General features: G+C 34.8%; 1 protein-coding gene and 1 non-coding gene across 2 annotated transcripts in view; both read right to left on the reverse strand.

The window, feature by feature from the left end:
- LOC118183448 (latrophilin-like protein LAT-2) overlaps nt 1–20646 on the reverse strand; it is a 56041-nt gene that overhangs the window by 17482 nt on the left and 17913 nt on the right. Inside the window, exons 8-9 of the mRNA XM_035352987.2 lie at nt 14612–14762; nt 4499–4565 (exon numbers count right to left, since the gene is read on the reverse strand). Of these exons, the coding sequence (XP_035208878.2) occupies nt 4499–4565; nt 14612–14762 (218 nt within the window). The remainder of the gene's footprint in view (nt 1–4498; nt 4566–14611; nt 14763–20646) is intronic.
- Nucleotides 18709–18792, reverse strand: TRNAL-CAG (transfer RNA leucine (anticodon CAG)). Its single transcript has one exon. It is a non-coding gene; the product is annotated as a tRNA-Leu (tRNA).

Below are 20646 nucleotides of genomic sequence, written 5' to 3' on the forward strand. Positions count from 1 at the left end.
GTATTTTTAATTGCATATTTAGAAGAAAGAAATTATAATCGCTGTAATCAGTTTATTTATTTTATTCTCTTCTCTCTAAAACGCTGTTCAAGATAGCAATCACGGTGTAATTTTATTCGTAGCTGATTTTATTCGTAGCTCCTCCTTAAAACAGCTTGATTGGACAAAAATTCAAAGAGAATTTGAAGTTAGTCAAATCAAACGAAAGTTGAACCCACCATCTGCCCCATGGCGTGGAGGATTCTGGGAAAGACTAATCGGCATACTTAAAGATTTCCTCAGAAAAAACTTAAGACGTTCAATCTCTGACTTACGAAGAACTTTTGACTCTCGTCTGTGAATGTCAATCAATTATGAATCATAGGTCTTTGACATATGTATCAGAAAAAACAGATTTAAGAATTTTGACACCATCTTCGCTCCTACAAGATCTTCCTACCAATAATGTACCCCTTAGAAGTTGCCAAACATTCAAATAATGTGAAAATTAAATTGAAATAGACATTTTATATTTTGAATATTTCATGTATTTTTGAAAGTTTACATTTAATGTTTATATTTTGTTGAGTTTTCTGTCAAAAAACTCAAGTGGGAAGAATGTTGCGCCACTTATGGTAAGTAAATTACCTCAGTTAATAATTTGTTTGAAAAAGCGTAGCAACGCCTCAGTTTATCGCGAGACTATGATTAGAACAGTAGTTTCAAGATTTAAAAAATAGATATGAGTTTATAATGAAGCGTTTTTGTTGAAAATAATTGAAATAAAATGTTTATACCTTTAAAGAAACTTCTTGTCAGTCAATTTCAAGCGAGCCGTCTCATTTACCTGATTTAATGAGTATCTTTAGTCTAAAGTAACCGATAATCTGCATTAGGTTTACAAGTTCTGGTAGGAGTCCTCGATTCTGAACTTTTATCTGTATTTGCTGTGGGTTTGGATTGAGGCTGAGCTAAAGTATTAATGTGTGCTTGTACTTCGTGTTTTATTTGTAGATGTTCCTTAATAATTTTGCAAACGTTTTCATTTTCTAATTTTCCTTCATCTTGTAAGTCAATGGCTTTCGTCACTTTTTCTGTATGTATTTGAAGGAATTCTTCTAGGGGTGCAGTAGCGTGAGCATTAACTTGGCTGGGAGGGGTCGGCATAGGAGTTCGATTTAAGTTTCAGCTTTATTTTTGTCCTGTCATTAAGTTGGGAAAAACGATTTTATATTTTTTGATTATTGCTTCCTATGAGCTTGAGTTCTAGGTGAAGAAGACGAATGTTTAAGTCATTTAGCTTCGTTTGATTTATTTCCTGAAGAATTATTGTCCTTAATAAAGTCTTGTAACTTAAATTTGGTGCTATTTGCTGAAGTTGTGGAATAATCAGATTCCAGATTTCCATGTCGTCGTCACTATTATGGCTATTGTGCCAGAATCTGTCCGGTGGATCTTTGGCCATCATGGGAGAACGAGCAAAAAATGATACTTCAATTGAGTCAAGAAGAATCGTGCATCCCACCGCGACGTTTGATTAAAAATTACGGAGTGCCTATGGCAAAGAATCTCTAAGGAGAGACCATAGGCAAAGAATTTGAACCATAGGCAAAGAATCTCCTTTTGAACCATCTTTGCCTATGGTTCAAAACCATGAACCTCCTCATCAGAATTACATAAAAGCGAGAAGAAATAGGAAAATTGCATAAGTAGTAAACTTGATGCTTACTAGAGGAAGCCACATGGCTCGAGAAAGGTTAGGGATAGCTAGAATTTTAAAAACTTAATACATAATTTTTTGTAAGTTTTTAGCTTTTTAATCATTTTTTTTTTGAATTTTTAATTTTTATAATTTTTTGAGTATTTTATATTTTTTATATACGCAATACAACAGAAAAGCATAAAGCGGAGAGGAAAGATTTTACAATTAATAGGCTCATTGGCATGTGGCATAAAATGGGAGTGCAAATAATAAAGTTTTAATGCTTTGGGTGCGATGACCGACCCTTTTTATACCATTTACACTGTCACCTAGGCATTTCGCCGATTGTGTTCCGACCATACATTTTATGATGAATATTGCTCCTATCACCAAAAGTTGCTTTCTATCACCCCTAACGTTTTGCCCACTTGTTCAGATTCACCTTGTATATTAATAAATAAGCTAATAGATGTATTTAATTTAGTTTTAAATCAATAAATGGTGCATTAATACATTTATCCATAAAATAGTATATGTACATTAATCTTTATTTTCATCATATTAAAAAGTATTCTGATGAATAAATGAATTCCTTTAGGAAAGAAGAAACGATTTTTCTCTGTGCAAAAGGGAAAGAAAAAGATAAAATCAGAGCCAAAAACACAAAAGTTAGGAAATCCAATTAAACAAAACATAAATATATTTTACATCCTATTACGAATAACTCAATGTATCGAATCAATGCGGCGTAAAGTGAATTGTCAATTTGGTATTCTTTTGAAATGGCATCACCGCGCAGCTCGAAAACCTTCCGGACATTTTTGGGCGAGCATATAAAGTTTTTCATATTTCACGTTCAGCTGCTATGCGGTATATTTCCGAATATAAGCGGATCCGAGTATACGTCGACACGAGAAATATTGAGACAACAATTCAGCCAAGACAAACGTATAAGCGGAATTTTAAATCGCCTTATAAACCCAGCTACGTATAATCCCAAATGTGCGAACGATGTTTTGTCCAACTAAACAGACCTATTAGACGATTTAATACGAGTGGCAGTTCTACTTACTTAAGATTCTATCCGAATGTTTGGAATACGCATCATTTAGGCAACAGCGAGGCGAATTTTATCTGGGTTTCAGCAGTCACAACCATTAAGCATTCGCAAGATTCTTTATCCTGCTAGTTATGCTGTTTTACCAATAAAACAGAGTTTTTATTGAGACAGTATAGTGAAAGATATCTGGACAAAAAAGATCAAATTTTTTTAGATTTTAAAGCTATCATTTTTGATGCTGCTATGTACGAAACTGAAAATGATAACCTCTACAAGGTAGAATAACGATGCCTGTGGTGAAATGGAGGATGATGTAGTTGACCTGAACTTGCTTTTAGCGCAGAGAGAGACTACTAAGAATTGCTTTACAAATTGGATACCAATTTTAGTAAATTTAACTAATGTATATTTAGATCACAAAAATTAATAATAATATTTTCAGTTATTTAACATATACTATTAGTTTTGTGGTCGAGTTATTTGTAAAACGATTTTGAATTTACATTACACCCCGAAATCCCAAACTGCAGCAACATAAAAATTGGTAACGTCCAGTCTTTTGCACTTCACAAGTTTATGGTACTCGTATATTTCGGTTTCCAAAAGAAAAACAGGAATGTGTTAAAAGTAGCCCATACTGTTCATTAAATACAAAGAACTATTAGATCAGAAAGGTACTATAGGGACAGGAAAAAAGTACTAAACGAAGGTACTATAGGGTCAGGAAAAAAGTTTTTGTATTGGGACAGAAAGAAGGGTTTTGTATTGGGTCAGAAAGAAGGTACTATAGGGTCAGAAAGAATGTCTTTGTACAGGATCAGAAAGATGTTCTATACTCCCTAGTTTCTGGAAGAAAAAAAAAGAGAGGAAAGTTATAAGGTATATTTTAATTTTATAACAGTTATTTTTAATTTTAACGTCCCTTTCCAATCAATTCTTATTTTCACCTATAACTCCCTGTCGGGCTAGAAGCTATTACGTTCGGCCGTATTATACGTGCCTATTGATATTTGCCGGGTAGTTTAATTTAAGGGTCAACTACGTTGGATACTTGTGTTTAGCTTCGGCTGAGTCTTCTTAAGTTAATTGTAGTTTAGTTTCTTATTTCTTATTCCGAGTTAAAGCCCGAGTAGAGCCCGAATAATAAGCCCGAATATTCTTATTTTGAGTGGGAAAAAAAAAGTATTTTAACCCTTCTGGAGTCTACATTTTAGTTGCTTGAGCGATAAGTCGCTAAACAGTTCACTAGGTTCCTCGAAGTTCATCTTAGACAAAAAGAGTGAGGAACCTTAGAAAGTGTCAAAAGTAGTTCAAACTATTTATCAAATTTAGAATATTATTAGATGTTTATGATACAATAAGGTCAGAAAGAAAGCCAGAAAGATACTACAGGATCAGAAAGAAGGTACTATATGGTCAGAAAGAAGGTCTTTGCATGGGGTTAGAAAGAAGTTCTACATTCACTTGTTTATTTCGGACCAAATATATATACAAGATAAATACATTAGTAAGTAAGAAATATGTTACTCTTGCGAAAACTAAATTTTGGAAGAAATAACTTCAAAAAAGTGGGTTATGAGACCAGCGATGATTAACTATGGGAAACACAGCTTAAATTTAAATAAGAGTTTTAGATTGGAACTAATAAGTTTTAAGGGTTAGTTTCTAACTTATTGATACAAACGCAAATAGTATAAATGCTTCTTAATCTTTGAAAATGAAATGCGTGTAAGTTTATTGCTAAGACGAATACTCACTACTTCTCCCTGATCATTTCCTCCGGCCGCACCAAGCACGACAACAATACAATAAAGAAAGGGATACCTAAAACAGAAAGCAGCGAAAGAAAAATATTAAGATCTGAAGCAAGTAGTATGTCTTTTAATTTGTATGGTTTCATCACATGACTGCAATGCATACATTAATTTTATATTTGCAAACTGAAGTAAGTTTCATTATAATAATATGAAATCTCATCATGATGTACCAAGTATAACAAACTGAACAAAGTTATGGAAATGCATCATAAGCATTTTTTGAGCAGCGATGGTGACCTAAATTTTTAAATTTCTGAAAACTAATAATGTAGTGCTATTATTAGATTTTGGATATAAAAAGAGGTATCTGAAAAAAAATGATTCAACTAAAGGCGCTTCCACTGATTTTCCGTCGTATAATATAGTAATAATAAATAAATAGCCCAATAAGCTACTTATTAACAGCTAATTAAAAAGCAAAGTAAAAATTGCAAACTATATAGATGAATGCAAGTTTTGGTAAAAGTTCTAATCTTTTCTTTCTTTTCTTTCTATTTTAAGTTATAACAATTTAACTGTTACTTCCCTGTAGCTTATTTATTAGCCTAAGCTATTAATCAATATATTAATGCTGTGTTTTTAAAAACCAGAACAGTTAATCATTAATAATAAATTAATTAATGAAAAGAATTTCTAATATGAACGTTAAGTAAAGAGACATAAGCAGGGATCTAGCTCAAATACTCTCTTCACATACTTGATTTCTGCCTTTATTAGCGATGGATTATTAGCGATAAAAGGACATTTTGCCTGCAGACCAATCATTGACTTACTGAGTGGAACAAAAACTGTCGCTCAGACGCACTTCTATTCCACCGTCACTGTTGAGTCAAGAAGAGTTTCGCTATGAATCCTTCCCTTGATTCTTTTGGTAACTTTCTTTCGGGGGAGTGACTAACAGAGGGCTTAGATGCTTACAACAAGATCTTTAAATAACCCTTCTCTTGATTATCTTGTTCACTAATCAAGAATGAGATACAATTTTAATTTTTAAATGTAGTCATCTTCCTGATTCTCTTGTCACCTTTTCATACTGACTCCCCAAGAAAGAGATTGATTTTCACTTTTTAAAGCTTGTGGCAAACTTCTCCAATAGTTCTTCTTTTACTCTCTGGTAAACTTCTTTTTGATGACTGTACTTTTAGATGCTTGCAGCAAGCTCCATTATTAGACCTTATGTTAACTCTATTGGTGACTGACCAAAAGAACAAAAGACTCACTTCCACTTTTAAATGTTTATAATAAGCTCCACCTCCGGGGGTATAGCTGATTACATCAGAGGGCTGGTCCTCCAGGTTGGGGGTTGGGCGTGGGATTAACTACCTCATCCTGTAAACAAAATTCCAGTTCAGAAATCTCAAGGGCTAAATCGTGGACGGAAAACATCCAGACGACATAGAACGACAACGGAATTGCATATTGGTACTTGGAATGTACGTACACTCTATAAGGGTGGAGCAGTTTAAAATCTGGTTGATATGTTTGAGAATTATAAATTATACACTTTGGCCATTTGGGACTTGGCCAAGGAATTTTGGATAAGAGAAGAGGCAGTTTTTTTATATAGCTGTCAGAATAAGCAGCACTGCTTTGGAGTAGGATTTGTAGTTACTAGAAAAATAAGAGACAGAATGATAGACTTCAAACCTATAAATGAAAGGTATTGTTAAGTGCGGATTTGAGCTTGTCTTCCAAATATTAGTATTATCAGCATGCATACATCTACTGAGGGCAAATGAGATACTATTAAGGATTAGTTTTATGATAAACCTGAAGCCTCCTATGGCAAATGCCCTTCAAATGATATAAAACTGTTTATTGGTGATATTAATACTAAGATTGGCATGAGATTAGTGGAAAACTCTGCGGGTAATCTCAGTTTACATGAGGAAAGTAGTGATAATGGCTTAAGACTTAATTGATTTTGCAAATGCAAATAAACGTATTATATTAGGTACCTTCTTTGAACGTAAAAATATACACAAAGTCATATGCTCCTCAGATGGAAAAACATTAAATCAGATTGATCATCTCCTAGTGGATATAGGACACCAAAAGTGCTTTTTGAATGTCCGCAATTATCGTGGAGCCAGTGTTGACTCCGATCACATTCTGAAGATTTCCAGGCTGAAAGAAAAGATAAGTAAGACCTTTTGGAATAGGCAACAAATGACTGGAGTTTTGAATGTTGACTCATTGCGCAAACCTGTGTCGATAAAAGATTATAGAAATAAATTTAAAAAAAGGCTACTGAAATGTGATGATTTACAGAATGGTGACTTCTCCTGAAAACAGATATAAAAAATAATTAAGGATACTACAAGGGAAGTTATACGAGAACTGAAAGGGAATAAACGACATGGATGGTACGCTCGTGATTGTGCAAAAATTATTCAGGAGAAAAACAAACCTTATAAGCGTATGATTCAAAATACTATACTATAGAAGTAGGAGAAAATTATAAAGAGTTGAGAGAACAAAAAAAGACTGTTTCATATGAAAGAGAAAGCATACTGGAAGGAACAGCTTAATGAGATAGAGAAATTAAAAACACGAAAAGAGTCGAGAACATTTTACCAGAAAATCAGTGCTGTATCTCGCTTTGCCTATCCCGGGTCTATTACTTTGTAGGGTTTATATTTATTTTAACTAACATTTATTTTAAGTTTAAACTATCTTTCCTGCCAAGCCTTACTTTCCCCTGGAATTGCCAATGCCAGAGTATGTAAATTTTAGTAGAACGCGCAAAGTATTCAAATTGTCAGCGGAAGTAATTTGAGTTAAATAGAAGGGAAACAAGTTCGTAAGTGTGCTTTCTTGCTTCACGAGCGTGAAGGTGGCTAGGTAGAAATTGAAGAACCGCGCGTTTCGGCCTGTGTGCTTGCCTCGGCAGATAGTTGAATCTTTCAATTTAATATTCAGAGAAGTTTGCTGAAATATCAGCTGTATCTTAAAACGCGGTTAGGTTAGTTACGTAGAGAGCCTCGTAGGTAGTAACTTGTTATTATTCATTTTTAGTTTCTTATTTTTATTTTACCGCCGGGTCGGCGTAGTTTGTGAGCGTCAAGTGCACGCATCTGTAACTTCTAAAGTAGATTAAAAAGGGAGTTAAACCCTTCTTAAGAGTTTTGTGTACTTTCCAGTTCATAGCAGTCACTATTATTGTTGCGTGTAGGTTGGGGCCGCGCAATATCACATTGGCGCCCGAACACTTGTCGAACTGAAATGGCCGAAAACTGGATGGAAGCTTCTGGACAAGTCCAACAACAAGAAATGGCAAGCCAATTGGAAGGATTTGGATACCTGGTCCAGACCATGGGTGCATCAATCAAGCCAAACGTCAATTTCGACGGAAAAAATTCGGTGGCGATATTCTTAGAAAGCCTCGAAAACCATTTCCAGCTCTACCCTGTGCCTGAAAGACAAAAATTGCCATTGCCACATCTGCACTAAGAGGACAGGCCTCGCTATGGTGGAAGAATATAGGTAAATTTTTATTAGGGAAATTCGCAGGCCAAACATATACCTTCGAAAATTTCAAAAAAATCATTATTAAAGGCCCTTCCCATAGTGAAAGACCGAGCAAAGCTAGAAGCCGAACTATAGAGTTTTTATCAACGGAATATAGAAGAGTTGACGGACTTTAATCTGCGAAAAATTAAACTGATGGATATGATGTATGGGAAGAAACCCGAAGCGGATATTATTGAAAAAAATCTTACCAAGATTGTTATCTGCTGTTCAAGATTATTTCGAAATACGAAACCCAAGCACATTGCAGGAACTCTTCGAGTTGGCGGTCAAGTTCCAAAACCGCAGAATAGCGGAAAAAGCTAGAGGGGCATCGTATTCTCAAGGCCTCCGTAGACAATCTTCAAATGAGCAGACCAGAAACGCAAATCGCTCTTATGGGGGAAAGAGCTATCAAGCTAACTCATCGAAGCTCGAAGGTCAAGGCCCAAAAAGGAAATTTGAAAACAACCGTCCGCGTACCAAGAAGGCAGAAGTTGAAAGGAAAGCTTTAAACGAGTAGAGGGGCCTGTAAAAGCGAGGGTCCAGACCCCGGAAGTTTCGAAAAAATCCTCAAGAAGATACTTAAATACGGTCGTCGTAAAAAACTCACAATTACCGATTATACAAGTCCTGGTTGGCGATGTACCAGTAGAAGCCCTCCTCGATACAGGAGCAGAAGGTAATTTTATGAATGATACTTTTTTTAAGAAGAAATTTAATACGTTACGATTATTTAAAAATAAAAACACAGAAATCATAGCAGTGTAAGGACAAACTTGTCAATGTATTGGCAAATTATCATTACAAATACAAGTTAAAAACGAAAGCCTTAAAGTATTAATTTTTGTAGTAAAAAAACTTGCAAAGTCCACTTATTTTAGGTATGGAGTTTTTAAAAGCCGCGAAGGCCAAACTGAATTTTCAGGAAAGTTCTATTGTGCTGGAGATGGATCGGAGGGTGGTGGAGCAAGTGGAACAACCGCAAGTCGACCTTAGCCATTTGAATGACCATGAAAGTCAAGCCATCTAGCAAGTGGTGAGTACTTTTTCGAATTTGTTTTCAGAACGGCCTGGTAACTGTCAAATTGTTACGCGTTATATACAGTTAACTGCCGACAAACCCTGTAGGACTAAACCTTACCGCTACGATAAACAGAAAGAGCAAATCATCGAAGAACACATTCAGGAAATGTTAAAGAACCAAATAATAACGCCCATAAATAGTGAGTACGCGAGTCCAGTCGTACTATGTAGGAAAAAGAATGACTTTACTCCTTCGGATAAAATGGCTTGGAGGTTTGCTATCGATTACAGAAAGCTTAATAGTGTTACTAAATTCCAAGTTTACCCTTTGCCGGTTATAGAGGAAATTATTAGAAAGATTAAGTCTACGAGATACATGACTACGTTGGGCTTAACGTCTGGCTACTATCAAATAGCTATGAGATCCGAAGAAATACATAAAACCGCGTTTATAACAAAATCGGGCACTTATGCATTTTTACGCATGCTCTTCGGGTTGTGTGGGGCCCCGTCAACATTCCAAAGAGCTATGGGCATTGTTCTAAAGCCTGTCCTAGGAAAATCGACTTTAATCTATCTAGATGATATAATTATAACGAGTAATACGTTGAAACAACATATTAAAGACTTAAAAGTTTTTAAATTATTAAAAGAGGCCGGTCTTACAATTAATGCATCAAAATGCAAGTTCGCAACTAAAGAACTTAAATATCTGGGTTATAAAATTTCGCAAAAGGGTACAGAAACTCAGGATTCAAAAATAAAAGCCATCAAGAATTTCCCACCTCCCAACACCGCCAAGAAACTTTCTTCTTTCCTTGGGTTATGTTCTTATTATCGGTCGTTCATAAAAGATTTTGCTAATATTGTTGAACCCTTGTTAGTAATTAAAAGAAAGAAAAGTAAATTCACGTGGACAGCAGAAGCAAATACTGCATTTGAAAGGTTAAAAGAAGGGCTCATCTGCCCCTGTTTTGAAATTCCCGGAGGGGGACGAAAATTTGGAAATTGCAGCAGATGCGTCGGACTATGCTGTAGGTGCTGTTCTCATGCAAAATGGCCATTCTTTGGCATTTTTAGTAAAACTTTGAACCCTACGCAAAGGAATTATACAGCTACAGAGAGAGAAACGTTAGCCGTATTAATGGCTGTACACAAATTTCGAGTTTATTTCGGCAAAGCGCTAGTAACAGTCTTTTCGGATCACTCGGCTGTTGGCAGACTTTACTCGGGGAAAAACCTAACTCCCAGGTTAATACGATGGGCTTTAAAACTTCAAGAGTATAACCTTATAATTAAATATAAACCGGGTAAGGAAAACAATGTAGCTGATGCACTATCTCGTATAAAACTGGACGATGAAAGGAAATGAAGTCAAATGCGCTGTGTTGACTTCAAAAATTTTAGATTCTAGAGAAACAATTATTGCTGAATTGAAAGCTGATCCTGAATTTGGAAGTATCTTTGCGTATTTGAAAGACCCCGAAAACTTTGAACACACAGATATCGATTCAATAAGAAATAGACAGAAATTATACTATGATAGAAAACGCCGTGAAGCAGATTTTAAAGTTGGGGATAAAGTGTTGAAGCGGAAATTTTCTTTATCAAGTGCCCCAGACAATTTTACTGCAAAGTTAGCTCCAAAATTTGAAGGCCTCTATGTAATTCAGGAAATCAAGGGAGTCGTATTGTACCTTAAGAACGAGAGAGGGGAAATCTGTAAAGCAAGTCCCGACCAGGTGAAAAAATATTATAATCAAAATGATTTTGAAATTCTTAAAAGTTTCTTGCAGGACTCAAGCGTAAAAGAAGTGGAAGGTCCAGAAGTAACGTCACCTGCTCCACCACCCAAGAAGCAGAGAACTGAAGAGAAACCTAGCCCTTCTACAAGTCATGCGACGGTACCGAAAAGAAGAAATGAAAATGTTCAGACTCCAGCATTTAAGAAATACAAGAAAGCAACGCCGCCGTGTAAAGAATCTTTGGTAAAGAGGAAAAGATCAGTTACAACGTATCGCAGTAGAAATTCTGCATCGAGGAAAACACTTCCAGGGCCAGATAGTCAGGAGAAAACAAGGCCGCCGTTCACGAGAACGAAAAGGCAGCGGGAGGAACGAAAAGACCACCACCAACAGAAGAAATTCAAGCACGATTCCAGACCGGAAGACGCCAAGACCAGCCGTCCAGGTGCAAAACGGAAAAGACAGCAACCCGACGACTACCACTCCAAGAGGCCTGCATACAGAGGGCGAAAAAGAAAAATCAACATGGCCGAAACTCGAAAAACACAAAGCAGACGACTGACGTCGATGAAACCTATAACGTGGGAGCAGTTCTGCCAGAAGAGGATGTCGGAGTTCCAATCATCGAAAACTCAAATATAAGTTAAAATCTTCTATATTTTTTTTTCTTTTGTTCCGAAATGTTATGCGTAAATACGAAGTTCTATGTTTTGACGGAAGTCAATGTGTCTCGGTTGAGACTTAGTTTTGTTTTACTTTATTTAGCTAAGGCAAAAAGTATTATTTTCTTTAAGTATAAAATCTAAGAACAAGCAGTTCCTGTTGGTCGAAAGACTAATTCTGTTATGTTCAAGCCAAAATTTGGCCGAAAGTAAAATAACTTCGTATTCTTGTATTAATGAGAACTTTAGTTTCAGTGCCGCCAGCTTGGCGAAGAATGCGTGAAGTAAAAATTTATTTTTCTCTTATTCATTTTATGGTAAATTGTAAAAATCATATGTATTAGAAGTTTGTAAATATACGTAAATACTTGAAAGTTATGTAAAAGTACAATTTAGTCTAGAAGCATAAAATTTTAGATGCTAAAAGTAAATGCTCAAAAGCAATGAATTCAAATTAAGTATTAAAATGTAGATAAAATCATGCTTTAGAGCGAAAGCCTGCATGTCTAAAGATGAATGAGGGGGAAGTTAGAATGAATGTGTTTTGTAGGGTTCTCCACCTACACTTGAATTTTAAGAATGTTAAAATAGCTCATCGAGTTTTAGAATATCGAGTAAGGTGTGTCTATTTGGTCGTTGAATGCTAACAAATCATTGTGGTAAGGGGAAATGTTGCAATACTAAAACACGAATATTCCCGTTTTGACACCACACATGGTGGAGAGCCAGGGTAAAGTTAAATTCATGTTTGAATACTTGAATGAATGTGAATTAAGTAGTAATTAAGAAAAATAAAACGAACAAAAACTTATTCAGTGTCAAGAAAGTGTAAATTATAATGTATTTAGAAAGATACTGATACTTATTCCTTCCAGATGCTGGAAGGAAGAGAACAGATTGATTGCTGAAGTCCAGGAAAGGTTGCTGTAAGAAGAGAGGGTAAAATGATTATCTACAGAAATTTATTCTAATTTGTGAGAAAACAGTTTGTTTTATGTAAACGAAGCTCTTAAATTTTAGTTCAGAATATGGAAACTCTTCAACAGGTCGTTTCTAGGACCTGCTTCCAAGTTTACCAAATTCTGGCAGCGGCAAATGTAGGGTTTATATTTATTTTAACTAACATTTATTTTAAGTTTAAACTATCTTTCCTGTCAAGCCTTACTTTCCCCTGGAATTGCCAATGCCAGAGTATGTAAATTTTAGTAGAACGCGCAAAGTATTCAAATTGTCAGCGGAAGTAATTTGAGTTAAATAGAAGGGAAACAAGTTCGTAAGTGTGCTTTCTTGCTTCACGAGCGTGAAGGTGGCTAGGTAGAAATTGAAGAACCGCGCGTTTCGGCCTGTGTGCTTGCCTCGGCAGATAGTTGAATCTTTCAGTTTAATATTCAGAGAAGTTTGCTGAAATATCAGCTGTATCTTAGAACGCGGTTAGGTTAGTTACGTTTAGAGAGCCTCGTAGGTAGTAACTTGTTATTATTCATTTTTAGTTTCTTATTTTTATTTTACCGCCGGGTCGGCGTAGTTTGTGAGCGTCAAGTGCACGCATCTGTAACTTCTAAAGTATATTAAAAAGGGAGTTAAACCCTTCTTAAGAGTTTTGTGTACTTTCCAGTTCATAGCAGTCACTATTATTGTTGCGTGTAGGTTGGGGCCGCGCAATATCACATTGGCGCCCGAACACTTGTCGAACTGAAATGGCCGAAAACTGGATGGAAGCTTCTGGACAAGTCCAACAACAAGAAATGGCAAGCCAATTGGAAGGATTTGGATACCTGGTCCAGACCATGAGAGCATCAATCAAGCGCCACAACTTGTAGGAAAGGTGATGGCGAGCTTACAAGTAATCGAGTTGAAGTGCTGGAAAGATGGGGAAAGTTCTTTAGAGATCTTCTTCCAAAGGAGGCGACAGACCTAACTACCGACCTGAATGTTGCTGAAATTGATCGAACTCTGGAACCTGATGCACCATCATTATGTGAAGTGAGGAAGGCTACTGAGAATCTAAATAATAACAGGGCTTCAGGACTAATTGCTATTAAGACAGAACTTACTAATATTGACCTACCTGAACTGATTGATGTTATTCATAATGTTATACTTAATGTTTGTACTATGAAGCAGATGCCTGGAAGTGCCTTTTCTAAAGTAGCAGACTATAAGTCCAAATACGCTGAAAATAGCTGCTGAGTTCTGTTACTGACATTATAAATTTAGTTCTTTAAATATAAAATGAAATCATTGTGTTTCAGTTCTAAGTACATCGACAATGGAAACCATGTTTAAAAGAAACTGAATTTTTGAATTCTACATTATATTCATGCACATTGTTATTGAATGTATTAGCAATTTAATTGGATTAATTTAGTCATACTTCTGTAAATAAATTTTCGTAACAAAATGAGTAAGACTTCTTTAGGTTCTTTTTTCTTTTTTCTTCATTTCCATTCAGGAAAAAAAGCAAGATCCGAGTTGACGATGTGAGTTGATATTTTACAAAGCATATACTAAATTAAAACTGTCAAAACGAAACATAAAAAATGGTGAAATTTATCTTTTTAGTCCAAAGGGCGTTAGCTCAAATGGGCTATTTGTTACGAAAAGGCATTTGGTGGCGTATCGCTTTAAATATCTGAATCACTTTTTAAATTGTTGCCACGAAAAACGATCGCCCTTTATTACTTTTAAAGCAATTAAATAATGAGAAATCTGCATAAATACAAAAAGAAATGGGTTAGCAGGTGTGAGTGTAACAGCAGAGATGGTAGTCTGCGAGTTCAGCGAGAGCGTAGATCTTAACAAACTCTTTCGGCAACCGTTAAAACCTGAGCATTTTCAAATTTTTCTTCTTTAATAAAAGAAAATTTTTCTTTAATTAACTTTGAATTTATAAAGTTATTTCACGGCATATTTTATCCAATATTCACTTTACATAAAATATAACTTACATCAGTGACATTTTCTACATTAAAAAATTTAGGGGGAAAGGGGCTTTGTAACAGGTTTTGCCCTAGGTCTCCGTCTTTATGAATCGGGACCGGCTTCAAGGTATTTAACAGAAATATGAGAAGCTAAATTTCAGTTACATTTCTGAACATTTTTTCACTTACCGTATGCTAAACCATAAACTAGAGGTAATCGTATCTTCTTTACTTCATAAACGACTATCACCAGTCTGTACAACAAAATTCCTTCTAAAAGCATCCAGAAGAAAGCTGCTAGAACAGCATATTGGAGAAGTCCAGATATAACCATGCAGACCTGTAAAATGAAATAAAGTATGCATATTCAGTTAAACTTGAGCACAGACGGTGTTAAAATATTTGCAACAGTTTACTTAGAATTTAAAATATAAATACGTGTTGTTTAAATATCATTCCATCTGACGACACTTTTTACTAGACTATGACTTCGCATGTGTTTTCTATGATGGAAGTACTTTTAGAAAAACTTCCGGCGCTATTGCTTTCTACTGCCCTTTGACTATCTTCTGAAGTCCAGCAGTCGTTAGAGATTTGGACTTAGGAAGAGATCTTTTCAGGACGTCATACGTACAATAGTCCGTTGGTAAAATATCAGCTTTGCAGAAATATGTTAGCCAAGTCGACAAAGCATAGCCATTTCATAGAGAACTTTTCACTAATATATTGAAATGATATACAGTGTCCATAGCAGGCTTCACTATTTTCAAGGAATATAGCGGTAGTATACTAAGTATAAATCTTGGCTTTGTCTTAATGTCATTTTATTCTTTGCCAGTCATTCAGACACGGAAACGAAACTTCTTTTGTAAATATCATATGTAAAACCTGATAGTGAGATGAGATGATTAGAACATTTTCCCTTCACGTTTCTCATTTTTAACTCTTGCGCAGGGAAGTCGCCCGTAACGTCCGTGCATTCAGACATCGGCAGGACGCCCGAAATGTATGGCTCATTGGTTTCGCAAATTCTTAAATGGCATGCTACTCTTTCTTTTGATGTGACTTCCGTCACCTTTGTTTAACGTCATCGTTTAGCTGTTCATGCTCGCACTTGCAATCCTGTTCCAAGGGGAAAACTGCACACAGTGGGTGAAAACCACAGACCAGACCTCCAAGACAGAAGCAATCACTTCACTTAAGTAGCTTATTATTAATGCTGTATCATTTTACTTAACAGGAGTTGGGAAAGGAAATCTATTCCTTCAGAAATTTCTATACTATACGGGCGTTTTAAATGTTTGAGGGAAAGAGATTTTTTGCTGCACTCGATGCGAAAGAGTTAATTTCCCAGTACAAGAAAACCTGCAACAGTCATACGTCTTTTATTGCAACTTTCTCTGCATTGTCGAACTCAACTTTGTGCATCTTTTTCTCCTCTTTTTCGCTGATAAATAGATCTTTCCTTGCAGCAATTCAGATAAACTAATGCTTATGTAAATCTTTGTTTATTATAACTACAAATGTATTTAGAGACTCGCAACTGATTTCTGGTCCGCAGATTTTCTGTTGCAATCAGAGACTTTATTTTAGAAAGTTAGAAATTCAGCCTATTTGTTTGAAACCTCTTTTCCATGTAAGAACTCCCACCAGCGGCTGAACGGTAAAACGGAGTAATTAGATCCAAATACATGTATTAGTTACTTCCTTTATTAAGAAAAATTCTTCACTTATGCAAATAAATCTTTATTCGCGCATTACTTACATATCACTCAGACGGTACAAATAAAAATACAGAATTACTCTGCGCATTTTATAAACATTACCATTCAAATCGGCTTCCATCAAAAATACTCTCTCGTTGCCAGTCGGATAAAATATATTTAAAATAAAATCAATGAGTTGCGTTTACATTCGGGCATCCTGACTTAGTTACGACCTCGGAACATTAAGAACTTATAATTAAAAAAATAAATCTATAATATTAAAATTTATAGTTCGAAAGTCTTTAACTGCCATATAGATTCACCACACTTTTCTATTCTTCTTCCGTGTCCTAGTTTTAGTAATGTGCGGCGCGTTGTTATCGTTATCAGCAACACTAATGTCATCACCATCATCGTCGTCCTCCTTTGATTCAGCTTGAAACTGCCATGATTTCAATTGGCTTACATGAGCTGTCGTACTAAAGAAACGTTCTTTCACCTTCTCTTCTAATTCACTCTACAGTTATCACTTGGTAAATTTTCTGTAGCTACCAAAGGTCCTCGATATTTTGTTTGTGTTTTGGTTGATTCTCCAGTTGATTTAGGTACTCTTCTCATAACTATTATTTCTCCTCATTCGAGTATTAAAGAATTGCTTTTCTTCTTGTCATAATTTGCTTTCATTTTTATCTGCATATCTTCAATTCTCTTTCTAGCTTCATTTTGTAAGATTATTGAATTCTCCCATTCATTTGTATCTTTGGCTGTAATCATCCTCATCAATCCGTCGTTGAATTTTGGTGAATAACCGTGAAGCATTTCGAAAGGACTTTTATTTGTAGTCTTATTTATCATATTGTTTAAATTTCTTTCGCGTTCCTTAATCTTTTTGTTCCAGTCCCTATGAGTCGGAATTTCCATACTCGTTTTAATCGTAGTCAAAACTGCTCGATTTGCTCTTTCCACCATTCCATTACCACTTAGATATTGAGTTGAATTGAGGCTATAACTGATTCCATTATTTTCTCAGTACTCTCTAAATTCCTTCGCTGTGAAACATGTCCCTCTATCGCTGATAATTTTTTCTGGTAACCCGAAATCATCTACAAAACTCTTCAATGCAACTAATGCATACGTGGTTGCAGTACTTTTCATAGGATAAGCGCGTAAATATTGTAAAATTATCAATTATTACAAATACATGCGTGATGTCAAACAGTCTTCTACCAGGTCTAATTGGATGCAGTACTCCTTTTTTCTTACCACTAGGCACTAGGCATCGAAACACATCGAAATTTCAGGCATTCGAAACACATCGAAATGTGACGCATAACATAACGTTTCATTCCTTTAAACCAGTATAACTCCTTGATTTTGGCAACAGTTCTGTCTGCTGAAAAATATCCCAAAAGATTGTTAAAATTTGCTAGAATACATTTTCTCATCGACTTAGGTATGACATATAACGATTTCTGCTTTTCTCGATCTTTTACTTTACGAAACAATCGATTATTCTTCAAGATGTAATTTTCAGTTACATATTTCTCTGCATTCGTTCTGTCATTTTTCTTTTTTTTTAATGTCTATTAATTTGAGTAATTCTGGATCATGAATGCTGAATCATAAGAATTTGTTCATCTATCGTTAGCATTAAACAAATTTCCAAGGCGTTCTCAATTGTCGACTTCCTGCAAATAGGCTTACTCCGCTCAATTTCTTTAATATCCATTTTTGTTAAATTTGTACACCCCCAAATTCCTCCATATTTATTGCAAAACAATCTCGATACTCAATTTTAAATCTAAAACTTCTTGTTTCTCTCTGGCATAATATTATTATTAACTTTAACTTCTTCTAAAGCAATCGGTATCTTAAAGTTTTTCATTTCATTTATTATCATTATTTCCGTTTGATTTGAATTTTCAGTTTTTTGATCTGGACTTGATCCAAATAATTCTGCTACTTCTACTCTACCGATACACTGATTCTCTACACTGACATGTATCTGTGAAATTAATAAGTTCTTCAGAAAAGCCTACCTCTCTACAGACAGATAGCCCTACACTTATTTTGCCTTAATCAATCTACCTAAATGTAGTGGTCAAAACGAATACGAGGAATATCACTAATGTCAGTCACAAATGTCAGTTTTATACGAAAAAACACTACTAATATCAACTCGAAAACGTTAATATTAGCTCAATAAAATATTAAATCTTTTTATTAAAATAAAGCATTCAAGTTAAATGGCTTTAATGATATGTTAGTTTATAATTTTTTCATTTATACAGGATGACATACTGTGTTTCCTTATATCTTAAGGTAAACTGAAAAAGAAATAGCTTCTAAGTTTAGAAAATGCGCATATTTGCGATAAAAGGAAAGGAAAAAAAAAGAGCTTCTAATAAAAGCGTATTTTATATTAATATATGTTTTTCATCAGTTACAGATAAAGATAACATTGTAGAATGCTTACAATTACGAAATGTTGTAATATAACCGTTTTCATTTGTAACACTCGTAATTAATAATAATAATAATGATCCTTTAGGTTATCAAATGATCCAAAATGTTAATGATTGTCAGAAGTGGGATTCGAACCCACGCCCACAGAAGTGGACTGCGACCTGAACGCAGCGCCTTAGACCGCTCGGCCATCCTGACACAGACGGGTACGGTAACATATTTTTTAAAACATTAGATACATAATACTGCCTGTAGGAGAACAATAAAGGTTTATGATTAGGATTACTTAGATTACGACAGAGGACACAAAGACGATAGGAAAGGGATGCCTTAGAAGAAGATATTTTAAAGAAAGTTGTTTCACATTGACCTTGCACATGGGAAAACCATAAAAACCTCTCATGCAGTCATTCGGTGTAGCGATGCAAACGCTTTCCTGTATTTGAAAACCAGGTCGACTGCCAGTGTTCAATAATTTTTCCACTCACTTAACTGTTATGTTCGAAGAATTAAAAAGTACTTTTAGAAATTTTAGACTAGTGATATTTGAAATATACAGTAACTTGGCCTTTCGAAATACTATGCCAAAAATGCAAGACTAACAGAAAAATAAATTATAGATACAAGGGAAAAAATCAGCTTTAATTTACACTGGAAAGCAAAACAAGAGACACTGGACAAAACTCTCAAAAGCAGTCAGAAAAGAATCTATTTTTCCAATTATATCAGTTTAGCTCTCTATAGAGCTGAAATTGAAATACTGATCACAAAGATAAATTAATAAAAAAAGCAAATATTATTAGAAGTAGGATTCAAACCGACGCCCACAGAAAAGGCTATTTGATGTTTTCTAAAACGAAAGCACATGAAGCTCTTTCAGACATAACATCACAAGTTAAAACTAATTCATTTTATACTAAGAAATAAACAATAACAGTAGGCAAAAAGGGTGAGGAATTCGCTTTACGCTTAAAAAACCTGCATACTGTTTAACCTGGCTGCAGTTGAGTGAAATAACAACAAATATGATGAAAACATAGGGCTATCTTATATTAGAAAAGGAGGAGAAAAAAATTGTCTGTGGCATGGACGTACTCAGCTGACCAGTGTTTTCGTTTACAGGACGTTAAGAGTTGACATATATTTTAAATATTTTTTAAACTATTTATATTCAGGATGTAAATCGATAAAAGTATCTGGATCATAAGATATGCAAAGCAAATCCATATATTTAAAAAAAAATTTTACTACTTGGTGTTATAAACAAAGGTTACAAATTTATCATTATTTTTTTTTCCTCTGCGTCGTCCACTATAAAATGGAGTTTAACTTTTCAAATTGTTGGCACCAAATATTAGAGCCCTGAATTATATTTAAAGAAATTAAATAATGAAGAATCTGTATAAATGTATGTATATTTCTCGCATTGTGAAAGACAACGGTACCTAGAGACATCAAATTTTGAATAACGTAATCCTCCACTCGAATATGGGCATCTGGAAGCCCAAATTTGGAATTTGTTTTATTATCTATTTCAAATTTTGTAAAACTTTAACGAAATTTCGATTAACATACTCAAACATTTCAAAACGAAGAATGGCAACATTGTACGAAAAAAAAAAAATTATCTCCAGCGCGCGAGACTGTGTATCGGAATTCTAAAGATATGCTCTTTTAAAATTATTTTGCGATATTGGTGTTGAATTGAATTTTACGGTTTAAGCGCGAAGAACATGATATTAAATAAATAAAGGTAATGCACAAAACGTTAAAAAAACACCCCTTTTGGAGTAATATAAAATCTGAAAGTTTTCAGAATTAAAAAAGAAAAATCTTTTTGATCTAATTTTGTGATTTGTGTTATGCGACCTGTTTTTATGTTAGTTTTAAGATATTATTAATTTTATGACACCATGAAACGAATGAACTAAAGGCTTGAGTTAGTTATTATTTCCGGCTTTGGATATATTCTCGCTTTTTAATTCTATTCTCACTCCGATACTGTTCATACTTTAGCGAATTTTAAACGTTCGCTTATTCGATTCGCTAGAG

The sequence above is a fragment of the Stegodyphus dumicola genome, chromosome 10 (genome assembly GCF_044657685.1).
Source record: "Stegodyphus dumicola isolate Sdum_Otavi_A_Nest chromosome 10, ASM4465768v1".
Taxonomy (NCBI): Eukaryota; Metazoa; Arthropoda; class Arachnida; order Araneae; family Eresidae; genus Stegodyphus; species Stegodyphus dumicola.